Here is a 17108-nt window from a genome sequence, read left to right on the forward strand (position 1 = left end):
GCTCGGAAAAGGTTGTGTGGTCAACAACTCGGGTTGAGCCTGTCATGACCGAACCGTTTAAGTCCGACCTGTCGGCCAGTGTAAGACTTAGCTGTCGGGCAATACTCTAGGTTACGTACCAGAAGATCGCACGTTTGATATCGTCACTTAAATAGACGCCCTTCCTTTGGCATACGTCAAGAATGTGTCGTATTGCCCCCATGTGGAGCTGTACTTGACGTGGAATTCCAAGCCGGACCTTAATGGTAAAAGCTTTAGTCTTTAATTCCAACGATTCTTCCAAATATTGCCAAATTGAAGGAAACCTTGCACAAACCTCTATACCGGCTAGTAGCAGAATAGCTCCTATTGTAGACTCTGTAGCGGCCCTATCCGGAGAACTCATTCTTTGACGAATAGAACTTAGAGCCTCGTTTTGGTATTCAAGGTACTTTCTGCTGGTCATACTTTCTGTGGCTGTAAATGAAAATGTGAGCATGGCGGCGCTCAGAAGAGCGTTATCATCTAGTCCTTTTCGAAGGACAGAGCGGAAATTACGAAGCACGAGTTCGTCAGCAACACTGAAGACCGGTTCCGTCACTTGTTGAATCCTTTCTATATTCAATGAGCATTTGTTGGACATGAAATGATTTCCATAACCTTACCTCTGTTTAGCAATGCCTGTAATGCCGGCGACTCTGCAGCCAGCATTTGGAATGGATCGGAGCGTGTAGTGAGGGACGCTGGGTGTGTGATGAGAGCTTCCTCTTGTTTCTTTTCTCTCGCAGGTCGGCTCTGATTGTTGTCTGGGCATAGAACATGGAAATTATGACCCAAAGTTTGCTGAAGTCTTCTTCTGTTCCGAATGCCGTGCGCTACAGCATGCGATCGGGCTAGGCGCTTCGCTGTGCGGTCATTCGGGGTTTTTATTGGAATAAAAACAAATTTATCGCCTAAAAAGACAAGGTTAGTCATAAAATATGGAGTCATGATCGCTCCTTGGAGCTCTGCCCTACCCGAATTGAGCTCATTGTGTCTAGTCATAGAAATGGAAAAGTGTAAATGAATTAGACTGTCGTCCTTGTTTAAAATGTGGGCATATCCTTAATACAAGAAATAATCTTCTGCAATACGTATGTCCCTTTCGTAAGCGTACGATGAAGTGGTTAAATGAGTACGTTGTCCAGGGTCGACGGGGTCCTCCAGGGCTCCGGCCCGGAAGGCCGGATAGTTGGATTACAAATCGGAGCACTGCGGGCCCAGTGAGCTCTTCGGCCCTGGGTGAGATCGTGGCCCGCCCGGTTAACCAAAGAAACGTTGACAGCTTGCGAACTAGAAAGGGGAATCGTATATACACAGCTGAGCAACACATAGGATATATTTCAAGCATCACCCTTTCCCAGTAGGGATGCTGCAGCGACCAGTGCAGCAGCCTTCCAGTCCAACTCTGAGAAAGTCCCGACAACACAACGACAGACATGATATGATATGCATCGATCTCAATCACCATTCACCAAAACACATGTGTACATCACTCCACTACCAGGCTGTCATACCACCATCGACCCAAATATCTGCAGCAGTGATATAGGAGCTCTCATCTGAAGCAAGAAAGCTAGCCACAGCCGCAATCTCCTCTGGCTGACCGATACGGCCCATCATGATTTTCTGCATCACATCTGAGGTCCACTCTGGGTCTTCAAGCAAAGGTGCAGTTTGCAGAGTTTGGATGAGACCTGGTGAGATCGAATTGGCCCGGATACCATGCGCACGCCCTTCCATGGCCAACTGGCGTGTCATGGCAATAACACCACCTTTCGCGGCTGTGTGGGCAATACCAGGCACTGGATGGATTGCAATCCAGCCATTGGCAGAGCCAACGTTAACGATGGATGCACCGGACTCCTTCAGATGTGGCCACGCGACCTGGGTCAACTGGTAGACGAGGCTTAACTCCTGGTCAATTGTTTTGTACCAGTCGTCATGCTTGCAGTCGTCGAGCCAGCTCATGTGAGCCATTCCCGCATTATTGTATAACACATCGATACATCCATAGGTTTTCATGGCGAGGTTGACAAGTTGCTCGCAGTTTTCACGTTTTGTGAGATCGCATGGGGATATGGATATTATTTCACCACCTAGCTCTCGTACGGCTTCGATCGTTGCTGCGTCGGTCGTGGTGTTTATGTCGCAGCCAACGATTTTGGCGCCTTCCTGGGCAAATTTGAGGGCTGCTGCACGTCCCATAATGCCGCCTGTACCGGTGAGTAAGGCATATCTTGTTTAACAGACGCGGTGCCATATCGGTTACTTTGGGGTTGGTATATATCGCAAGAAAGATTTTGAAAATTATGAAGAGAGTATTCCTAAGAGGTAAAGGAGGTCAGGAGAGCAATATAGGGGGGATTGGCCGGCTAGTAAGGATATCGTAGGACCCATAGCACTGACCGTTAACATCTATTTGAATGTTTGCTTTTTCGAGGAACCTAACCAAGAAAGCGCTTGGATCTGTTCTTTATTGGTTTCCCTACATAAACTAAGCGCCGCGCTAGTTATCAAACCGGAAACCTAGTAGTTATATATTGTAGCTGCTCGATGCTCGATCGAAGGGGCCGATTACGCTTATAGATAGACGATTTAATAGCGTATCGTATTAGAACTATCTACGATCTCCTTCTAACCGATACTACTAGGCTTAGGCTTTGCCTAGTAAAATTAGCCCCTAAGCGACTGATAGAGGGTAATATAAATTAATATATACCCCTATCGTATCTAAATACTAGCTTAATTTCTAGATTATATATACTTCCTATCTAAATACTCTTAATTTCGAGATTTAGATATTAACTTTAAGTTAGCTTATTCTTAGCTATAACTTATATTACCTAATCGAACCATTTAGTGATATATATTATATATAGCCTCTTTCCGATAATATCTACCTATTATATAGAAATATAGGCTTTTATAATAGGCTATCTATATAGTGCCTTATTTATTAGGCTTTATATATTTACTAACTAGCTAGTATATTAGCTACTTTTTTATAGATAGAGAATTAACATTCTTCTTCTCTCTCCTTTTCGCCTTTACTATAGATTATAGATACGCTAGTATTCGTATATAAGAACGCCGAAAAACTAACTATATAACACCGGATATAGGTCCGGAGTATATATAGATAGATAAAATAAAGTATATTAAGTTAGCCTAGATAGAAGCTCCTACTATAGATACTATCGCTACCTCTTCTATTAATAGAGTTACTAGTACATTTTATACTTTTTAGGGTAACGTAGACAGTCTTAATTTATAAATTCCTTTATAGGCTTTACTATTATCCTATTATCTTAAAAGGCTAACTACGGCTAAAACGGTCGTTTACCGTTCGTTATAATAAAGAGATATATTCTTTATAACACTAGTTACTAGGCGTATATCACTAACTTACGCTCTACGTCTAGGACTAAACTCTATCTATTACAACTATGGGTTTAGGCAAAATAGACAATAATAACATTTCCACCCCCTCCCCCTAACGGGCTTGATAATGTAAGACGTTAATTTAAGGAGGCACTAGAGACCTAAAAAAAGAGGCTAGTAAGGATATCGTAGGACCTATAGCACTAACCGTTAATATCTATTTAAATATTTGCTTTTTTAAGGAACCTAACCAAGAAAGCGCTTAGATCTATTCTTTATTAGTTTCCCTATATAAACTAAGCGCTACGCTAATTATTAAACCGGAAACCTAGTAGTTATATATCATAGCTACTCGATACTCGATCGAAGGGGCCGATTACGCTTATAGATAGACGATTTAATAGCGTATTATATTAGAACTATCTACAATCTCCTTCTAACCGATACTACTAGGCTTAGGCTTTACCTAGTAAAATTAGTCCCTAGGCGACTAATAGAGGGTAATATAAATTAATATATACCCCTATTATACCTAAATACTAGCTTAATTTCTAGATTATATATACTTCCTACCTAAGCGCTCTTAATTTCGAGATTTAGATATTAACTTTAAATTAGCTTATTCTTAGCTATAACTTATATTACCTAATCGAACTATTTAGTGATATATATTATATATAGCCTCTTTCCGATAATATCTACCTATTATATAGAAGTATAGGCTCTTATAATAGGCTATCTATATAGTACTTTATTTATTAGGCTTTATATATTTACTAGCTAATATATTAGCTACTTTCTTATAGATAGAGAATTAATATTCTTCTTCTCTCTCCTTTTCGCCTTTACTATAGATTATAGACACGCTAGTATTTATATATAAGAACGCCAAAAAACTAACTATATAATACCGGATATAGGTCCGGAGTATATATAGGTAGATAAAATAAAGTATACTAAGTTAGCCTAGATAGAAGCTCCTACTATAGATACTATCGCTACCTCTTCTATTAATAGAGTTACTAGTATATTTTATACCTTTTAGGGTAATATAGACGGTCTTAATTTATAGATTCCCTTACGGGCTTTACTATCATCCTATTATCTTAAAAGGCTAACTGCGGCTAAAACGGTCGTTTACCGTTCGTTATAATAAAGAGATATATTCTTTATAACACTAGTTACTAGGCGTATATCACTAACTTACGCTCTGCGTCTAGGACTAAACTCTATCTATTATAACTATAGGTTTAGGCAAAACAGATAACAACAACATTTCCACCCCCCTCCCCCAACGGGCTTGATAATGTAAGACATTAATTTGAGGAGGCACTGGAGACCCAAAAAAAAGAGCCGATGCAAAGGAGTGGCGAGCTGCACAGCGACCTCGCGAAGAGGTGACTGCAGTCAACTTCAATAGAAACCCCCATCCCATATCGCCCCACTTGATGATATCCCAATGATTAGCAGGAGAAGAGTACAAAAAAAATGGGACGAGCCGGGATCGAACCAGCGACCTTGCGAACTTCAATCGCACGCTCTCCCAACTGAGCTATCGTCCCACTTGGGATGATGTCATGTTCATTGTAGCCATCCATGAGCCTAGCCTTCGGTTTCTGTTTGTGGCTGAGGAAGAGTTGGAATCTACTTGAAAGGTGAAGCGTGAAGCGCGAAGCTAAGCTTTCAGTGTGAAGAAAGCCAATGATTTAATATAATGGGAACTATGACTTTCTTATCTAATTTTCCAAGGTTTCTAAGTCCTCTTAAGCATCTAGAACGTTGTGTCACGCTTTTTACTAGGGTTTCCAAGCTTGCCGGATAAATTCATCGCATTCAACACGCCTAAGACCTCTTTGTATCCCTGCTATACATTCGCGTCATGGTGAGCATATTGATTATTTGTGCCTGTCTATACTGTTGAACTTGAACAGGCTAATGGATATATGGATCATCGCGATGCTAGTTATCTTCATTTGCGTTTAAAATATGGGGTTGAAATATATATACTTTCAGCATTATACCTCCACATGCATCAAAATAGAAGTAGCCAAAGCACACCAACCATTAACCATTGAAGCTCTAAATGATAGTGTCCGTACGATGTACAATGGTAATAGCGTGCACTGACTACAAATCGCAAGAAACTGCACCAAAATCATACCAGGACACAGCCACTTCTTTTTCTTAGGAAAAATTGCGGTCGTCGAATTTTTACTGGACATCAATATTATATCTTCCCCGCTATTTTACTTTCAATGTCCATTATAAAGGGTAGTACTAAGACATAAGGAGCTGGCACGTCGCCGCATTGGCTACGATATGGATACAGTCAAGAAGAAGTTTAACGTTCTTCGAAAAGAGGGTCCAATTTCAATATCTTTTTGGCTGGACTCCTCATAGACACCTACGCAGTTATAGATCTTACGTGGTTATTCATTGTATTCGCAGACACTGTTTGAAGCGCTGAATGGTGAAAACAAGGACTGTGCGCTTTACCTTGATAATACATATTCATAGCTGAATCATCATCCCAAGTGGGACGATAGCTCAGTTGGGAGAGCGTGCGATTGAAGTTCGCAAGGTCGCTGGTTCGATCCCGGCTCGTCCCATTAGTTTTTGCACTTTTCCCCCTTGTGACTTTACTTGGATGTGATTAGCGGGTAGGCCAATTTTTTTTTTCTAATTTTTTATGCTTGAATAAAGTGGTTGGTTACCTATTTTGAGTCCTATCTACATAAAGTCTTGATTCCGCGTGAAACCTGGAATTGGAGAAAGAAGAGGGATAGAATGGATGCCCAGGTGGTATAGTATAGATTAGTGAAAAGGACTTGAGACCCGTGGACGTAAAGAAGCCGTCTATGTCTTAAGTGGAAACAAAAGTGATATAAAGATGGAGAAGGTAAGGAGCAGGGTTAAGGTATATGATATGGTTCAGCTTAGATGTTAAATTGCTATTTCCATCCCCAAACTATTTTGTCCCTCTATAGTCTATAGTGGCGATAAACGCCTCAGATTAACCTTACATCAAGATTTGTACCGTCTCGTACTATAGCAACGGAGATTAACTCACTATTATTCTGACAAGTTATACCTCTCAACCCAGCACTGGTCTTAAACGACTGAAGCTTTCCTAGTGTAAGGTGGCGACAGTGGACATGGACGACTAAGGGTGTACCAAAAGTCGAACTCTCGCGCTAATACCTTCAATTTTCACTTAATTCTAACAGGAGAGGATTGGTAGAAAACCTTTTATTATGGTATATCCTTAACATGTTCAAAGCACGGTGTGGTGGTTGAAAACGGTGGGCTTAAAAAGTGGGTTGGCTCTGTGGGAAATAGCGCTTGTCAGACATTATAGATTCATGATGCTTACCTGGGCATCTTTCTTCATCCCAAATGGGACGATAGCTCAGTTGGGAGAGCGTGCGATTGAAGTTCGCAAGGTCGCTGGTTCGATCCCGGCTCGTCCCATTTTTTTTGACAGTTTTTGACTGTAAATCAGTCAATTGACTCTACGTATAGAAATACATCGCGAACAAGCCTGGATTTGATGGGGGAATGAATGCATGCGGAGCAAGAGGTAAAAACTTCGGTTTGGCCCGACAATTTTGGAAACACCAGAAGTGTTACTTACCTATGTACTGTACATATATGTACGTACATACAGGGGCCCACGTGCAGGAGAGAACTGTGGGACGTGGGACGTGGGGCTATGCGGGACTGCGGGGAGAGAAAGGACTTATCTGACGTCGAATGTCACCGCTTAAAGCTTGGAAGTAACAGAGTATCTGGTATCGATTGGATGGCGAAGATATTTCAGTATAGCGGGTAAGGCTATCAAAATCATCAATATGGTAGGTACACTTTATCGGCCAATGAGTATACGTATCACTGATCAATCCGTCCTCTAGGCAATCCAAGCAAACCGCGGTGCCTCCATCGAAGACATTCTTGCCATCGGCCCCGAGTTGGAGAGCATAGTGGCATGGCGTGAGAGATGTGGAACCAATGCAGATTCTCAAATTCGTCTTGTTAAACTGGCGCATATGCGATACCAGCACCCTGAACTGGATGAAATTACTGTGTTTCTTCAGGGTATGTATGTGTTTGGTGTTGGCTCTTCAGATACTTATATATGATTCTAGCTAATGTATACTTAGATTTTGGCATGAAAATCGCAAAGCAAACCGATGAGGAAGTCTGGTATCGAGGGTATGGAGTAGACCCATACGTCTACTATGCTAGGAAGGGGCCGAAGAAGTTCCTTGGTGGCGCATTTGAAGTTGAAACTTACCAGGATCTTGAGAGGTAATTCTACAGAAATACTTTTTCATGTGATGTCCCGTGGTAATCGTTTTAGGGCAACTGAACTACCGACAGCCGGAAAGATCGAAGAGCTCACAGATGCCCCCGGTGGAGGCTATATGGTGACACTACAAGACCCGGAAGGCTTCCCGATAAATTTATTCTTTGGACAGACACTAACCACCCCTGGACCATATCCCAAAATTCTCGAGATCAATTATGAGACCGAGAAGCCACGAGTTCGCCGGTTTCAGCGGTTTCAGCCAGGACCTGCTGCAGTGCACAAAGTCAGTCCATATATGGCCCTCACTCATATACTCACGATTCGAAGTGCTAAGCTCACTCTGAACAGCTTGGTCACTACGGCGTCTGCACCATAAACTTCGAAGCCCTCGTCGAGTTCTATACCAAGAATTTCAATATCGTCCCAACAGATTTCCTCTTTGTCGAAAAAGAAGGAAAGAAGAAGAATGTGGCTCTCTTTGCCCATATAGACCGAGGCGAAAAATATGTAGACCACCATACCTTCTTCATGAGCTCCAATCCAACAAGCCACGTCCACCACTGCTCATTCGAAGTCCATGACCTTGACACACAGCAGCTCGGCCACCAATGGCTTGCTAAGAAAGGATACAAGTCAGTGTGGGGTGTTGGTCGACATATTCTAGGATCACAGATCTTTGACTACTGGTGGGATACGACGGGAAATATGATTGAGCACTATGCGGATGGGGATTTGGTGAATGATCAGACACCCATCGGGTATGGACCGGCGGGCGATGAGTCTCTCGCTGTGTGGGGGCCTGAAGTTCCTTCTTGGTTTTTGCAATGATAGTTTCAGATGGGTGTTCATATACATCTTGGTTCTGGAGTATATTCTATGTAAGCAACAAGGAAGAATATATACTATTTAGCAATGACACCTCTCGGAACAGCTATTCATAGACCAACTTCTTTATTGAGACTGGGCTGGTGATTTGTAGCTGGTATATAAAATCCACCTGCGGGGAATGACAATGTTTGTCACAGTGGAGATATCCATGGATACATCGCATCAAACAAGGGTCATGGAAATCACTCATTGTAGACACAACAAAGAGCGTTCTCCAAACTCCCTCCCCACTGTCCCATCTCGCAATAGCATGTCCCTCAACCAACGTCTTGCAACATCTACATCCCGAGAGCCAAATTTGACTATGACGGAGCCTCGCACGGAAGTAGCAGACCATGTTTTCACAGATTCACCCGAGTGCAAATCAATTTGTTCATGAGGTTTCCCATTCGCTCGAATGCGTGGGAGACGGGAGAACTCCGCCAGAAAGAAGTCGCCAAGAGCACGAAACATGGGGCCTCGAATGATGAGTGTGCCAAAAACCCCGAGATCGTCCATTTCATCACTATAGCTTCGCTTCGTGGACGATGTTTCATCCAGAACCATACTATCTCGGATCAAGAGCTTCTTCTTGGTTCCTTTGTCTGGATCAGGAAGTGACCAAATCTCATTTCGACCCTTCCATCCGAAAAATTCCCAGGCCTCACCTCTCGCAGTTCGTCCTTCGGAAACCCAGTCTAGGACTAGTATACTGGACAGAGAATGGTGGACGTGGAATATTTGACATTGCTCATACGAACTGTCTTTGAATGGCTGTACCGGGTCCGGTAATAGTAGGAGCGCTGCTCCTTCTTCCACTGTGACAGTGAGATCTTGGTGTGAGCGTATTGACTTGGATGGTGTCTTGTACACCTTGGTGCTTCCTTGCGTAAGAAGGGCTAGTCGCGACTTCGGTCGAACTCTGATGTTCAAGTCTACACAGTCACCGGCGACCAGGCCGCCACCATAACTCATCATGAAGACAAGCACAGCATGGTCGGTTGGTCTGGATGGTGGCGACACGAGTTTGAGAGGGTATGTGCATGAAAGCGCGGAAATGGAAGAAGAGCCGCAAAAGGCGTGGACTTCAAGTTGGCCAGTACCTGGCTGGGGTTTTTGAGGCACCACCATGGTGACTGTTCCCATTGATGAACTCCCGTTTGAGGGACAAAGTTACGCTGAAGCTTCCATTTTACTAGCAACAAATTGTGGACTTTTGGAAATGGCCTGGGGATTCACTTGAATTGGCGACATGGACAGTGGAACCACCAAACCATCCATATGGGTGAAATTGGTTTCCCTCGGCGAAGAGGACCTGACACACTTTTACTTTCACCGATTTCACCGATTTGTGGAGTTTAGTCTTTCAGATCCAAGCAGATTCGACCATGAGATGTCGTCAACGTCATTGCCGCTTGCAGACAACGATGGCCGATAGGTCACTCCCCCCACAGCCTTTGTTGGCCGGTAAAACCGGCGACCCAACTATTCATTTACCCACTTTGAAAAGGTGAGTCTATGTTATATGCAGGGCCGATCCAGTTCATGCGTGAATTGAAACTAGATTCCATACCGCTTCATTTGCCGAGTTCTTGACCGATCGGCATTCCGATTTCTATAAACGGGCACTGGAAGTGTACCCGTTAACACCAGCTTGTATCGCCTTTACTAGGAAAGGTTGACTTCAAATTGCAAATCGCGATGCAGTTGATAGCTCGTGAGGTATGGCGGATGAATACTTGATGTTTTACCCCGATAGCTAATGTGAACCACCTAGTTGGATAAATTGGTCATTGCCCAGACCGGGCTTTTGGCCCAACGACGACTGGCGAGAGGGGTGAAATTGAACTACTCGGAAGCTACGGTACCTGATATCTTCATCCCCTGGACAGAGATATCGGTAGCTAATAATAGAGCAGGCATTGATCTCAAATGTGCTGCAAGAAGTATGTATCAGTCTCGGAGCCAGCACAATGCCTAGCTCTAATTATCTCTAGATGATGCGAGATGGCAAGCACACCGCGTCAGAACTCATGTCTATTGGGAAACATATCCTTGGGCGCCGACATGTCCTTCCGGGAGTGTTAGCAACTCTCACCGTGCTGCAGATTGAAGGGACCTTTACGACAGGAACGCATCTGGTTACTGTCGATCAGCCCATTAGCAGCGAGGACGGCAATATTGAACTGGCGATGTATGGTAGTTTCCTGCCCATTCCGTCGGAGAGCCTCTTCCCCTCATATCCAGAATCCGAGTACGAGCCTCTGAAGATGCCTGGAGCCATCTCACCCGGCGATGGAAAGATCGAGCTCAATCCCGGCAGAAAGCGTACTCAATTGAGAGTTACCAACAAGGGTGACCGGCCAATCCAGGTATTCATCCATTGTTCTACATGCATATCAATGAGATGTATTGATAAGATTTTGTTTTGCAGGTCGGCTCTCATTTCCACTTCATTGAATCAAACCCGGAGCTGGATTTCGACCGCATCAAGGCTTATGGCTATCACCTTGACATCCCCGCTGGAACGTCGACTCGCTTCGAGCCTGGCGTCACCAAGACTGTGAATTTAACGCAAATCAGTGGTCTCAAAACCATCAAGGGTGGAAGCAGTATTGCGACTGGAACTATCGACCTGTCCCATACCAACGCAGTACTGCAACGCATCAAGGAGGAAGGCTTCCGACACACACCCGAGGAGGTGCTCATTGATATACAGAAGATAGAACCCTTCAAAATGGATCGACTTTCTTATGCCTTGATATACGGTCCGACTGTCGGTGACTCGGTCCGTCTCGGCTCGACAGACCTCTGGGTGACGATTGAAAAGGACTACACAGCTCACGGAGACGAATGCACGTTTGGAGGAGGTAAGACTTTACGCGACGGAATTGGACAAGCTGCTGGACGAGCAGACGACGAGTGTGCGGACCTGGTTTTGGTCAATGCATTAGTCATTGACTGGAGTGGAATTTTCAAAGCTGATATCGGAGTGAAAGACGGGGTCATTGTGGGGATCGGAAAGGCCGGTAATCCTGATGTGATGGATGGGGTGAACCCAGCTCTGGTGATTGGATCCAACACGGACATCATTGCTGCAGAGGGGAAGATCATCACTGCTGGTGGCATCGACACCCATGTTCACTATATCTGTCCGCAGCAGATTGAAGAGTCTATCTCGTCGGGTGTCACAACGATGTTTGGGGGAGGCACTGGCCCGAGGTAAGACAACCGTTATTTTATACTGCGGAGTTTGGATCTGACCTTCTGTTCCAGTACGGCCTCCGTTGCCGCCAATTGCACCCCGAGCAAGACCTATATTCGACAGATGATGCAGACGTTAGACAAGCTGCCAGTCAATTTTGGTGTCATTGGCAAGGGCAGTGATACTGGAAAGCCAGGTCTTCGTGATCAGTGTAATGCAGGTGTCGCTGGTCTCAAACTGCATGAAGACTGGGGATGCACTCCCTCGGCAATCGACACTTGTCTGAGGTAATGGGATCTTACTTGCTCGATCGTTGCGGATACTGATAGCTGTTATAGTGTCTGCGAAGAACACGACATCCAGTGCCAAATCCACAGCGACTCTTTGAACGAGTCCGGTTTCGTTGAGCGAACGGCAGCTGCATTCAAGGGAAGGACAGTACACGCATACCATATCGAAGGAGCTGGTGGCGGACATGCACCAGATATGATTTCTCTCGTGCAACACGCCAACGTCCTTCCCAGTAGTACTAATCCAACCAAACCATACACCTGCAACACAGTCGACGAGCACCTCGATATGGTCATGTCTTGTCACCATCTATCGAAGAACATCCCCGAAGATATCTCCTTCGCGGACAGCCGCATTCGGGCAGAAACAATTGCCGCAGAAGATGTCCTCCACGATACCGGCGCCATCAGTATGATGTCATCTGATTCCCAGGCAATGGGACGATGTGGAGAGGTTGTTGTGCGCACTTGGAATCTGGCTCACAAAAACAAGGTAGAGCGTGGCCCGCTGCCCGAGGATGAGGATACTGGAGCCGACAACCACCGAGTGAAGCGGTATGTCAGCAAATACACCATCAATCCAGCCCTGGCGCAGGGTATCAGCCATGTAGTGGGCAGCGTTGAGGTTGGCAAATTGGCCGATCTGGTGATCTGGGAACCTGCAAGCTTTGGTACCAAGCCATTCCAAGTTCTCAAGAAGGGCTTTATTGCTTCGGCTCAAATGGTATGTCCTCCTATCTTAAATGGATGTAAGTTGAGTGCTAATCATTGTCTTAGGGTGATCCAAACGCATCGTAAGAACCACTCTGCATCAATACTCTTCTCCTCTGGTCTTTCTTCATGGGTACTAACTGCGTCGTAGGATCTCAACCGTTCAGCCGATCATTGCGCGGCCGATGTTTGCGGTAAGCTGAAGCCAGTCCTCGCCTTAGTCACGAAATCCTCTGAGCTGACCATACTCTAGCCCCTTCTACCGTCAAGTAGTGTGATGTTCGTTTCTAAGGCCGGCATGGAGAGCGGTTCCGTCAACTCCTACGGACTGAAAAAGCAGATCGAAATCGTGAGGAATACTCGCACGGTCACCAAGCTTGACATGAAATTCAACAATGCAACGCCGAAGATGGAGGTTGATCCCGAAGCGTTTGTGAGTCTGAACTCCGTGTTTGAAACTCTGGAATACGACACTGATTTTTCAATTACAGACGGTTATGGCCGATGGGGCACACTGTAGAGCAGAGGCGGCTACGTCGCTACCGCTTACCCATCAATATTTCATATACTAGCCGGCAGTTTGTAAAGGCTAACTCTTGAGTTTGTTCTTATATACCAGGACAAGCGGCTAAAATATGCAAGTTCAACCTATGAGCTAGTGTTCGATTGGTGACCATAAGACCAGTGAAAATTGATATTCCCAAGATAACTATGGAAAGAGAAAGAGGACTCAAACTGATAGCTAAACATAAACATAACCGAACATTGAACCGAAAAGCCACAGCGGGTATAGAAAGCACTTTCATTGATCTCATTGCCTCACAAGACAGGGATCTCACTACCACCCCTCTGCAGGCGGAGGCACACCCTCCCATTCACTGCCCTGCATCGCAGGAACACTAACCTCCTCCTCGCAAGTCCCACCAAGCATCTCATCAGCACCCCAGCCCACAGACTCGAGTTCTCGAACAAAGAAATCACGCTCTTCCTCCATCATAGAAGCACCCTCATCACCACCCATGACATCCTTGTACTGACGCAGATGCCACCAGTGCGTAAGACCACGAAGCGCCTGTTCCAACGGCAAAGCCTCTTCAACCTCAGCATCGACATCAGAGCCAGCGAGCCAGTCGTCGCGCAGCTCGGGACGGCAGTACAGGTAGATAGCGGTGATGACGCGCATGTTACTCTGGCGCCATTTGCGGCCGCAGTAGGGGACCTGGGATTTGAAGAGTTTGAGGGTGTAGAAGCGGAGGTGTGGGTCTGGGATCTTGAGACCTTTGCGGAGGATGTTGCTTGATTTGTACTGCACTAGTAGGAGGCAGCGGTGGGCTTTGTTGCGTGTGATCTTTTGCATGACGTGTAGGTAGTTGATGGCGGAAAAGAAGTTGCGGAAGGAGAATACTTTGATTGGTTCTTTGGGGAGGGGTGCGGTCGGGTAGCCTAGTTCGTCGACTTCGGGGCGTGCCGGTCCGTTGATAATATCCGTTAGGGATTCCTCTTCGGAGAGACCTGGCATACTGCCGTTTGCTGTTGGATCCGAGCGGTGGCGGGCGATTGGGGGTGGCATGGCTTCGTCTTCGCTTTCAGTGTCGCCGCAAGAGTTTTCTTCGGTTTCCAGGGGGAAGTCCGTGTTGCTTTGACAGAAGTGGAAGAAGCTGGTTTTTGTGTTAGCGGGTGACCTAGCCTAGCGAGTAAAGTCGATTAACATACGATAAGTCTTCGCGGTCATTTTTATGTGCCACCGTTTGGTCAACGTCTTGATGTGCGAACATTTTGAGAATCAAGGGGATGTAGTTGGAGTCAAGTAATAGCTGCGTCATGTATTCAAATTTCAAGATATCTTGGTGGGTTAGCGACACGTTCAAGAAAAAAAAAAAATTCAAAGTGTAGACTCACGAGATCGCTTGAACCACTTAAGGAGAAGCAACAGAGTTCCAGACACGGCTTTCCCGGTGATCTCGCGGAGTCGAATGTTGTCCAGCTCATCGATGGATGCATCGGAAAGGAGATTGTGAGAGGAGCCGTTCATGGAATGACTGTTACGGAAACCTGGGTTAGAACGCATTTGTTTTATTTGAAGTGTCTGAGCTCACCTCATGCCCTGCGTCGTCTGGCTGGTAGCCTGGCTGACCACTGCGCTGACATTTGTCAGGATGATTTTTAAGAATACGATAGTGATGGACTGTAGGTGAGATAGAGTATGGGTCTGGTAAACAGTAAGCGAAAGTCCGAATTGGGTCTTGGAAGTGTGCACCCACATAAAACGAGTCAACCGCATCCAAGCGGCGCTGGACATCGGGATCATCTGTCTCCTTCTCTACTCGCTTGGGTTTAGGCTCGGCCTTCTCCTCGTCGCCCGATAAGTCTAGATGTTCAAAATCGTCTGGTAGATCATCCGAGATGTTGTCAGGGAAGTGAGCAGCGTCCTCGGAGTTCCAGCCGCGGTCGTACTGCATAAAGTGCTCGCGCTCCTGCCAAAGCTGTCGCATCGCACGGGTCATTTTCACATGGGTCGAAAAAAGCTTCCCGGCTTCAATAATTGACGCAGGGACATCACTGCCTTCCCATTTCTTTCCAACCAAGGCATCCTGGCGTTGCGTTGTGCCCTTTCCGCCGATGCGGTTGCTGGAATCATCTAGGGGAGGGTACATGAAGGGGAAGTTCTGATTGGTCTGGTAGTTCTGTTTCTTCCCAGCTTTCCCTCCTGGGCCGGCGGGGATGGAGGTGGGGATGGCGCCGGGGTTGCAATATGAACGGCCTGTTGAAGGATAGAGCCATTTCCACCGGAGACCGAGGGGGCGACACCAGAAAAGATACCACTGGACGAGTTCATCTTGGCTGCATTGTGTGGAAGAGGGGGTAGAATGGAATTGTTTTCCATTTCCAGTGGAACGACGAGTGGCGGAGGGTTGTAAGCAGGGTACTTCGAAGTGATTTCCTGGCGGAAGAGATGGTAGTCCAGAGGGGAGGCGTGTAGAAATGGTGTCCTGCGTTTGGGATCATCCTCAGAGGAAATAGCAGGTTCTAGTACCTCTTTTGCGCGCTTTAAATCATCGGTCCCGCCAAAGACGAGAAGCAGCGACTTCCATAACAACAGAAGGATCCTGGTCAGCGGGATATTGGCAGATTCGTCCCAGCGTAGTCGGGCGATGATTTCAACAATGGAGACCAACAGACTGGGATTTGAGCTGTCCAGTGCATCACGGATTGAGCTGCACTGAGGGTCGCGCGCCTGTTGTCTGCGACCCACTTCCACGGCAAAGTATAAACTTGTAAGGACCAAGTTTGCCTCGCGCTCCGGCGGCGCAATATCGCCAGGGCTAATCCGCTCGTAATCAACGTCACTGGAGTCCGATCCGAGTGCTGAGCGGGTCTTATCAAAAAGGCGGCACATGTACTGTATCAAGGCGGTAACGCCCGAGCATTCCTGGAGAAGGGAAACATTCTGCTCGATGCACTGAATCTGCATTGACTTGAGCATTGGAGTTTCGGCTGCCGAGTCGGGATTCCCATCTGAAGAATAGTCGGGCGCCACTCTTCCACCACTAAGTCCCCATACACCAGTGACGAGATAGCAAATTGATTCAAGGGCTTCCAATCGCGCGGGGACTTCAGCAAGCTGTAGATCCTCAAGCATCTGAGCAATAAATGAACGACGTAAATCCTTGGATGCGTCGAGCCAAGACAGCCCGGGCGTGTCTGGCTGGCGTTGCTGGTAGAAGGTAGGCCATTTCCTGTTAAAGGTTGCTTTCATGCCCATCAGCATGACGCGGTCAAAGGCGTTATACTGGAACCACTCGTCGAGCTCATCGGGAAATGATTGGGCATCGGCATATTCAAAAGCATAGGCTGGTTGCTCGATTTTGGGCATTTCACCCACAAGCTTCCGCAACTCCGATAAGCTCAGGGAGCTCGCACCCCGGTCCGCATTTCTCCTGGGCAGGGGCTGGAGGGGGAGGCTGCATCGGAGGAGGTGGAGCAGAGCTTTCCCGACGAAGTTCGGGTCGTTTCATGGATTTGTCGGGCGCAGAGGGCGCCATCTCAGGAGCTGGTGCGGCCTGCGAGGCCTGTTCCTGGCGGAGCCCCTCAGCCACCTCTTCCAGGAGTTGGTCGTCTGAAACTGGCGAGATATCGGTCCCAGTTTGGTCGACCTCATCTGCCTTAACAATATGATGTTCCTGCATAGTGGCTTCGGGAGGATCTGAAGCTGTGTCCATCATTGAGGACTTGTTGAGTTGTTGTGTTCCTGGCAGAAAGTTGTTCGGTGGATCACCAAGGTATCAACGCTCCATACATTAGGCAAAAAGAGTGAAAAGAAAGG

The 17108-nt window shown here is 46.4% G+C and overlaps 6 protein-coding genes across 6 annotated transcripts; 3 read left to right on the forward strand and 3 right to left on the reverse strand.

Moving 5' to 3' along the window:
* Positions 1 to 1518: 1518 nt before the first annotated feature.
* On the reverse strand, positions 1519 to 2226 carry N7519_008376 (SDR family NAD(P)-dependent oxidoreductase; the record flags this gene model as incomplete). The annotated part of the gene is made up of 1 exon (XM_057295152.1): positions 1519 to 2226. The coding sequence occupies one exon, from the start codon at positions 2224 to 2226 to the stop codon at positions 1519 to 1521; it is 708 nt and encodes a 235-aa protein (XP_057143034.1).
* Positions 2227 to 5721: 3495 nt separating this feature from the next.
* N7519_008377 (uncharacterized protein) lies at positions 5722 to 6893 on the forward strand (the record flags this gene model as incomplete). Its single annotated transcript, XM_057295153.1, has 3 exons — positions 5722 to 5748; positions 5920 to 5963; positions 6761 to 6893. 3 exons carry the CDS (start codon positions 5722 to 5724, stop codon positions 6891 to 6893), a joined length of 204 nt encoding a protein of 67 aa, XP_057143035.1.
* A 360-nt stretch (positions 6894 to 7253) lies between these two features.
* N7519_008378 (trihydroxytoluene oxygenase) lies at positions 7254 to 8539 on the forward strand (the record flags this gene model as incomplete). The annotated part of the gene is made up of 5 exons (XM_057295154.1): positions 7254 to 7256; positions 7314 to 7497; positions 7563 to 7710; positions 7763 to 7994; positions 8060 to 8539. The coding sequence occupies 5 exons, from the start codon at positions 7254 to 7256 to the stop codon at positions 8537 to 8539; spliced, it is 1047 nt and encodes a 348-aa protein (XP_057143036.1).
* A 246-nt stretch (positions 8540 to 8785) lies between these two features.
* N7519_008379 (urease accessory protein UreD) lies at positions 8786 to 9709 on the reverse strand (the record flags this gene model as incomplete). Its single annotated transcript, XM_057295155.1, has 1 exon — positions 8786 to 9709. One exon carries the CDS (start codon positions 9707 to 9709, stop codon positions 8786 to 8788), a length of 924 nt encoding a protein of 307 aa, XP_057143037.1.
* Positions 9710 to 10279: 570 nt separating this feature from the next.
* N7519_008380 (uncharacterized protein) lies at positions 10280 to 13356 on the forward strand (the record flags this gene model as incomplete). The annotated part of the gene is made up of 10 exons (XM_057295156.1): positions 10280 to 10300; positions 10356 to 10442; positions 10576 to 10950; positions 11013 to 11800; positions 11855 to 12070; positions 12122 to 12797; positions 12851 to 12867; positions 12936 to 12978; positions 13038 to 13217; positions 13276 to 13356. The coding sequence occupies 10 exons, from the start codon at positions 10280 to 10282 to the stop codon at positions 13354 to 13356; spliced, it is 2484 nt and encodes an 827-aa protein (XP_057143038.1).
* A 266-nt stretch (positions 13357 to 13622) lies between these two features.
* N7519_008381 (FAR11/STRIP family protein) lies at positions 13623 to 17007 on the reverse strand (the record flags this gene model as incomplete). The annotated part of the gene is made up of 7 exons (XM_057295157.1): positions 13623 to 14442; positions 14498 to 14627; positions 14684 to 14823; positions 14881 to 14993; positions 15046 to 15545; positions 15605 to 16643; positions 16681 to 17007. 7 exons carry the CDS (start codon positions 17005 to 17007, stop codon positions 13623 to 13625), a joined length of 3069 nt encoding a protein of 1022 aa, XP_057143039.1.
* Between the last annotated feature and the right edge of the window lie 101 nt (positions 17008 to 17108).

Source organism: Penicillium mononematosum (assembly GCF_028829835.1).
Source record: "Penicillium mononematosum strain IBT 11891 chromosome Unknown utg000005l:1.0-9366267.0:1.0-9372171.0, whole genome shotgun sequence".
Taxonomy (NCBI): Eukaryota; Fungi; Ascomycota; class Eurotiomycetes; order Eurotiales; family Aspergillaceae; genus Penicillium; species Penicillium mononematosum.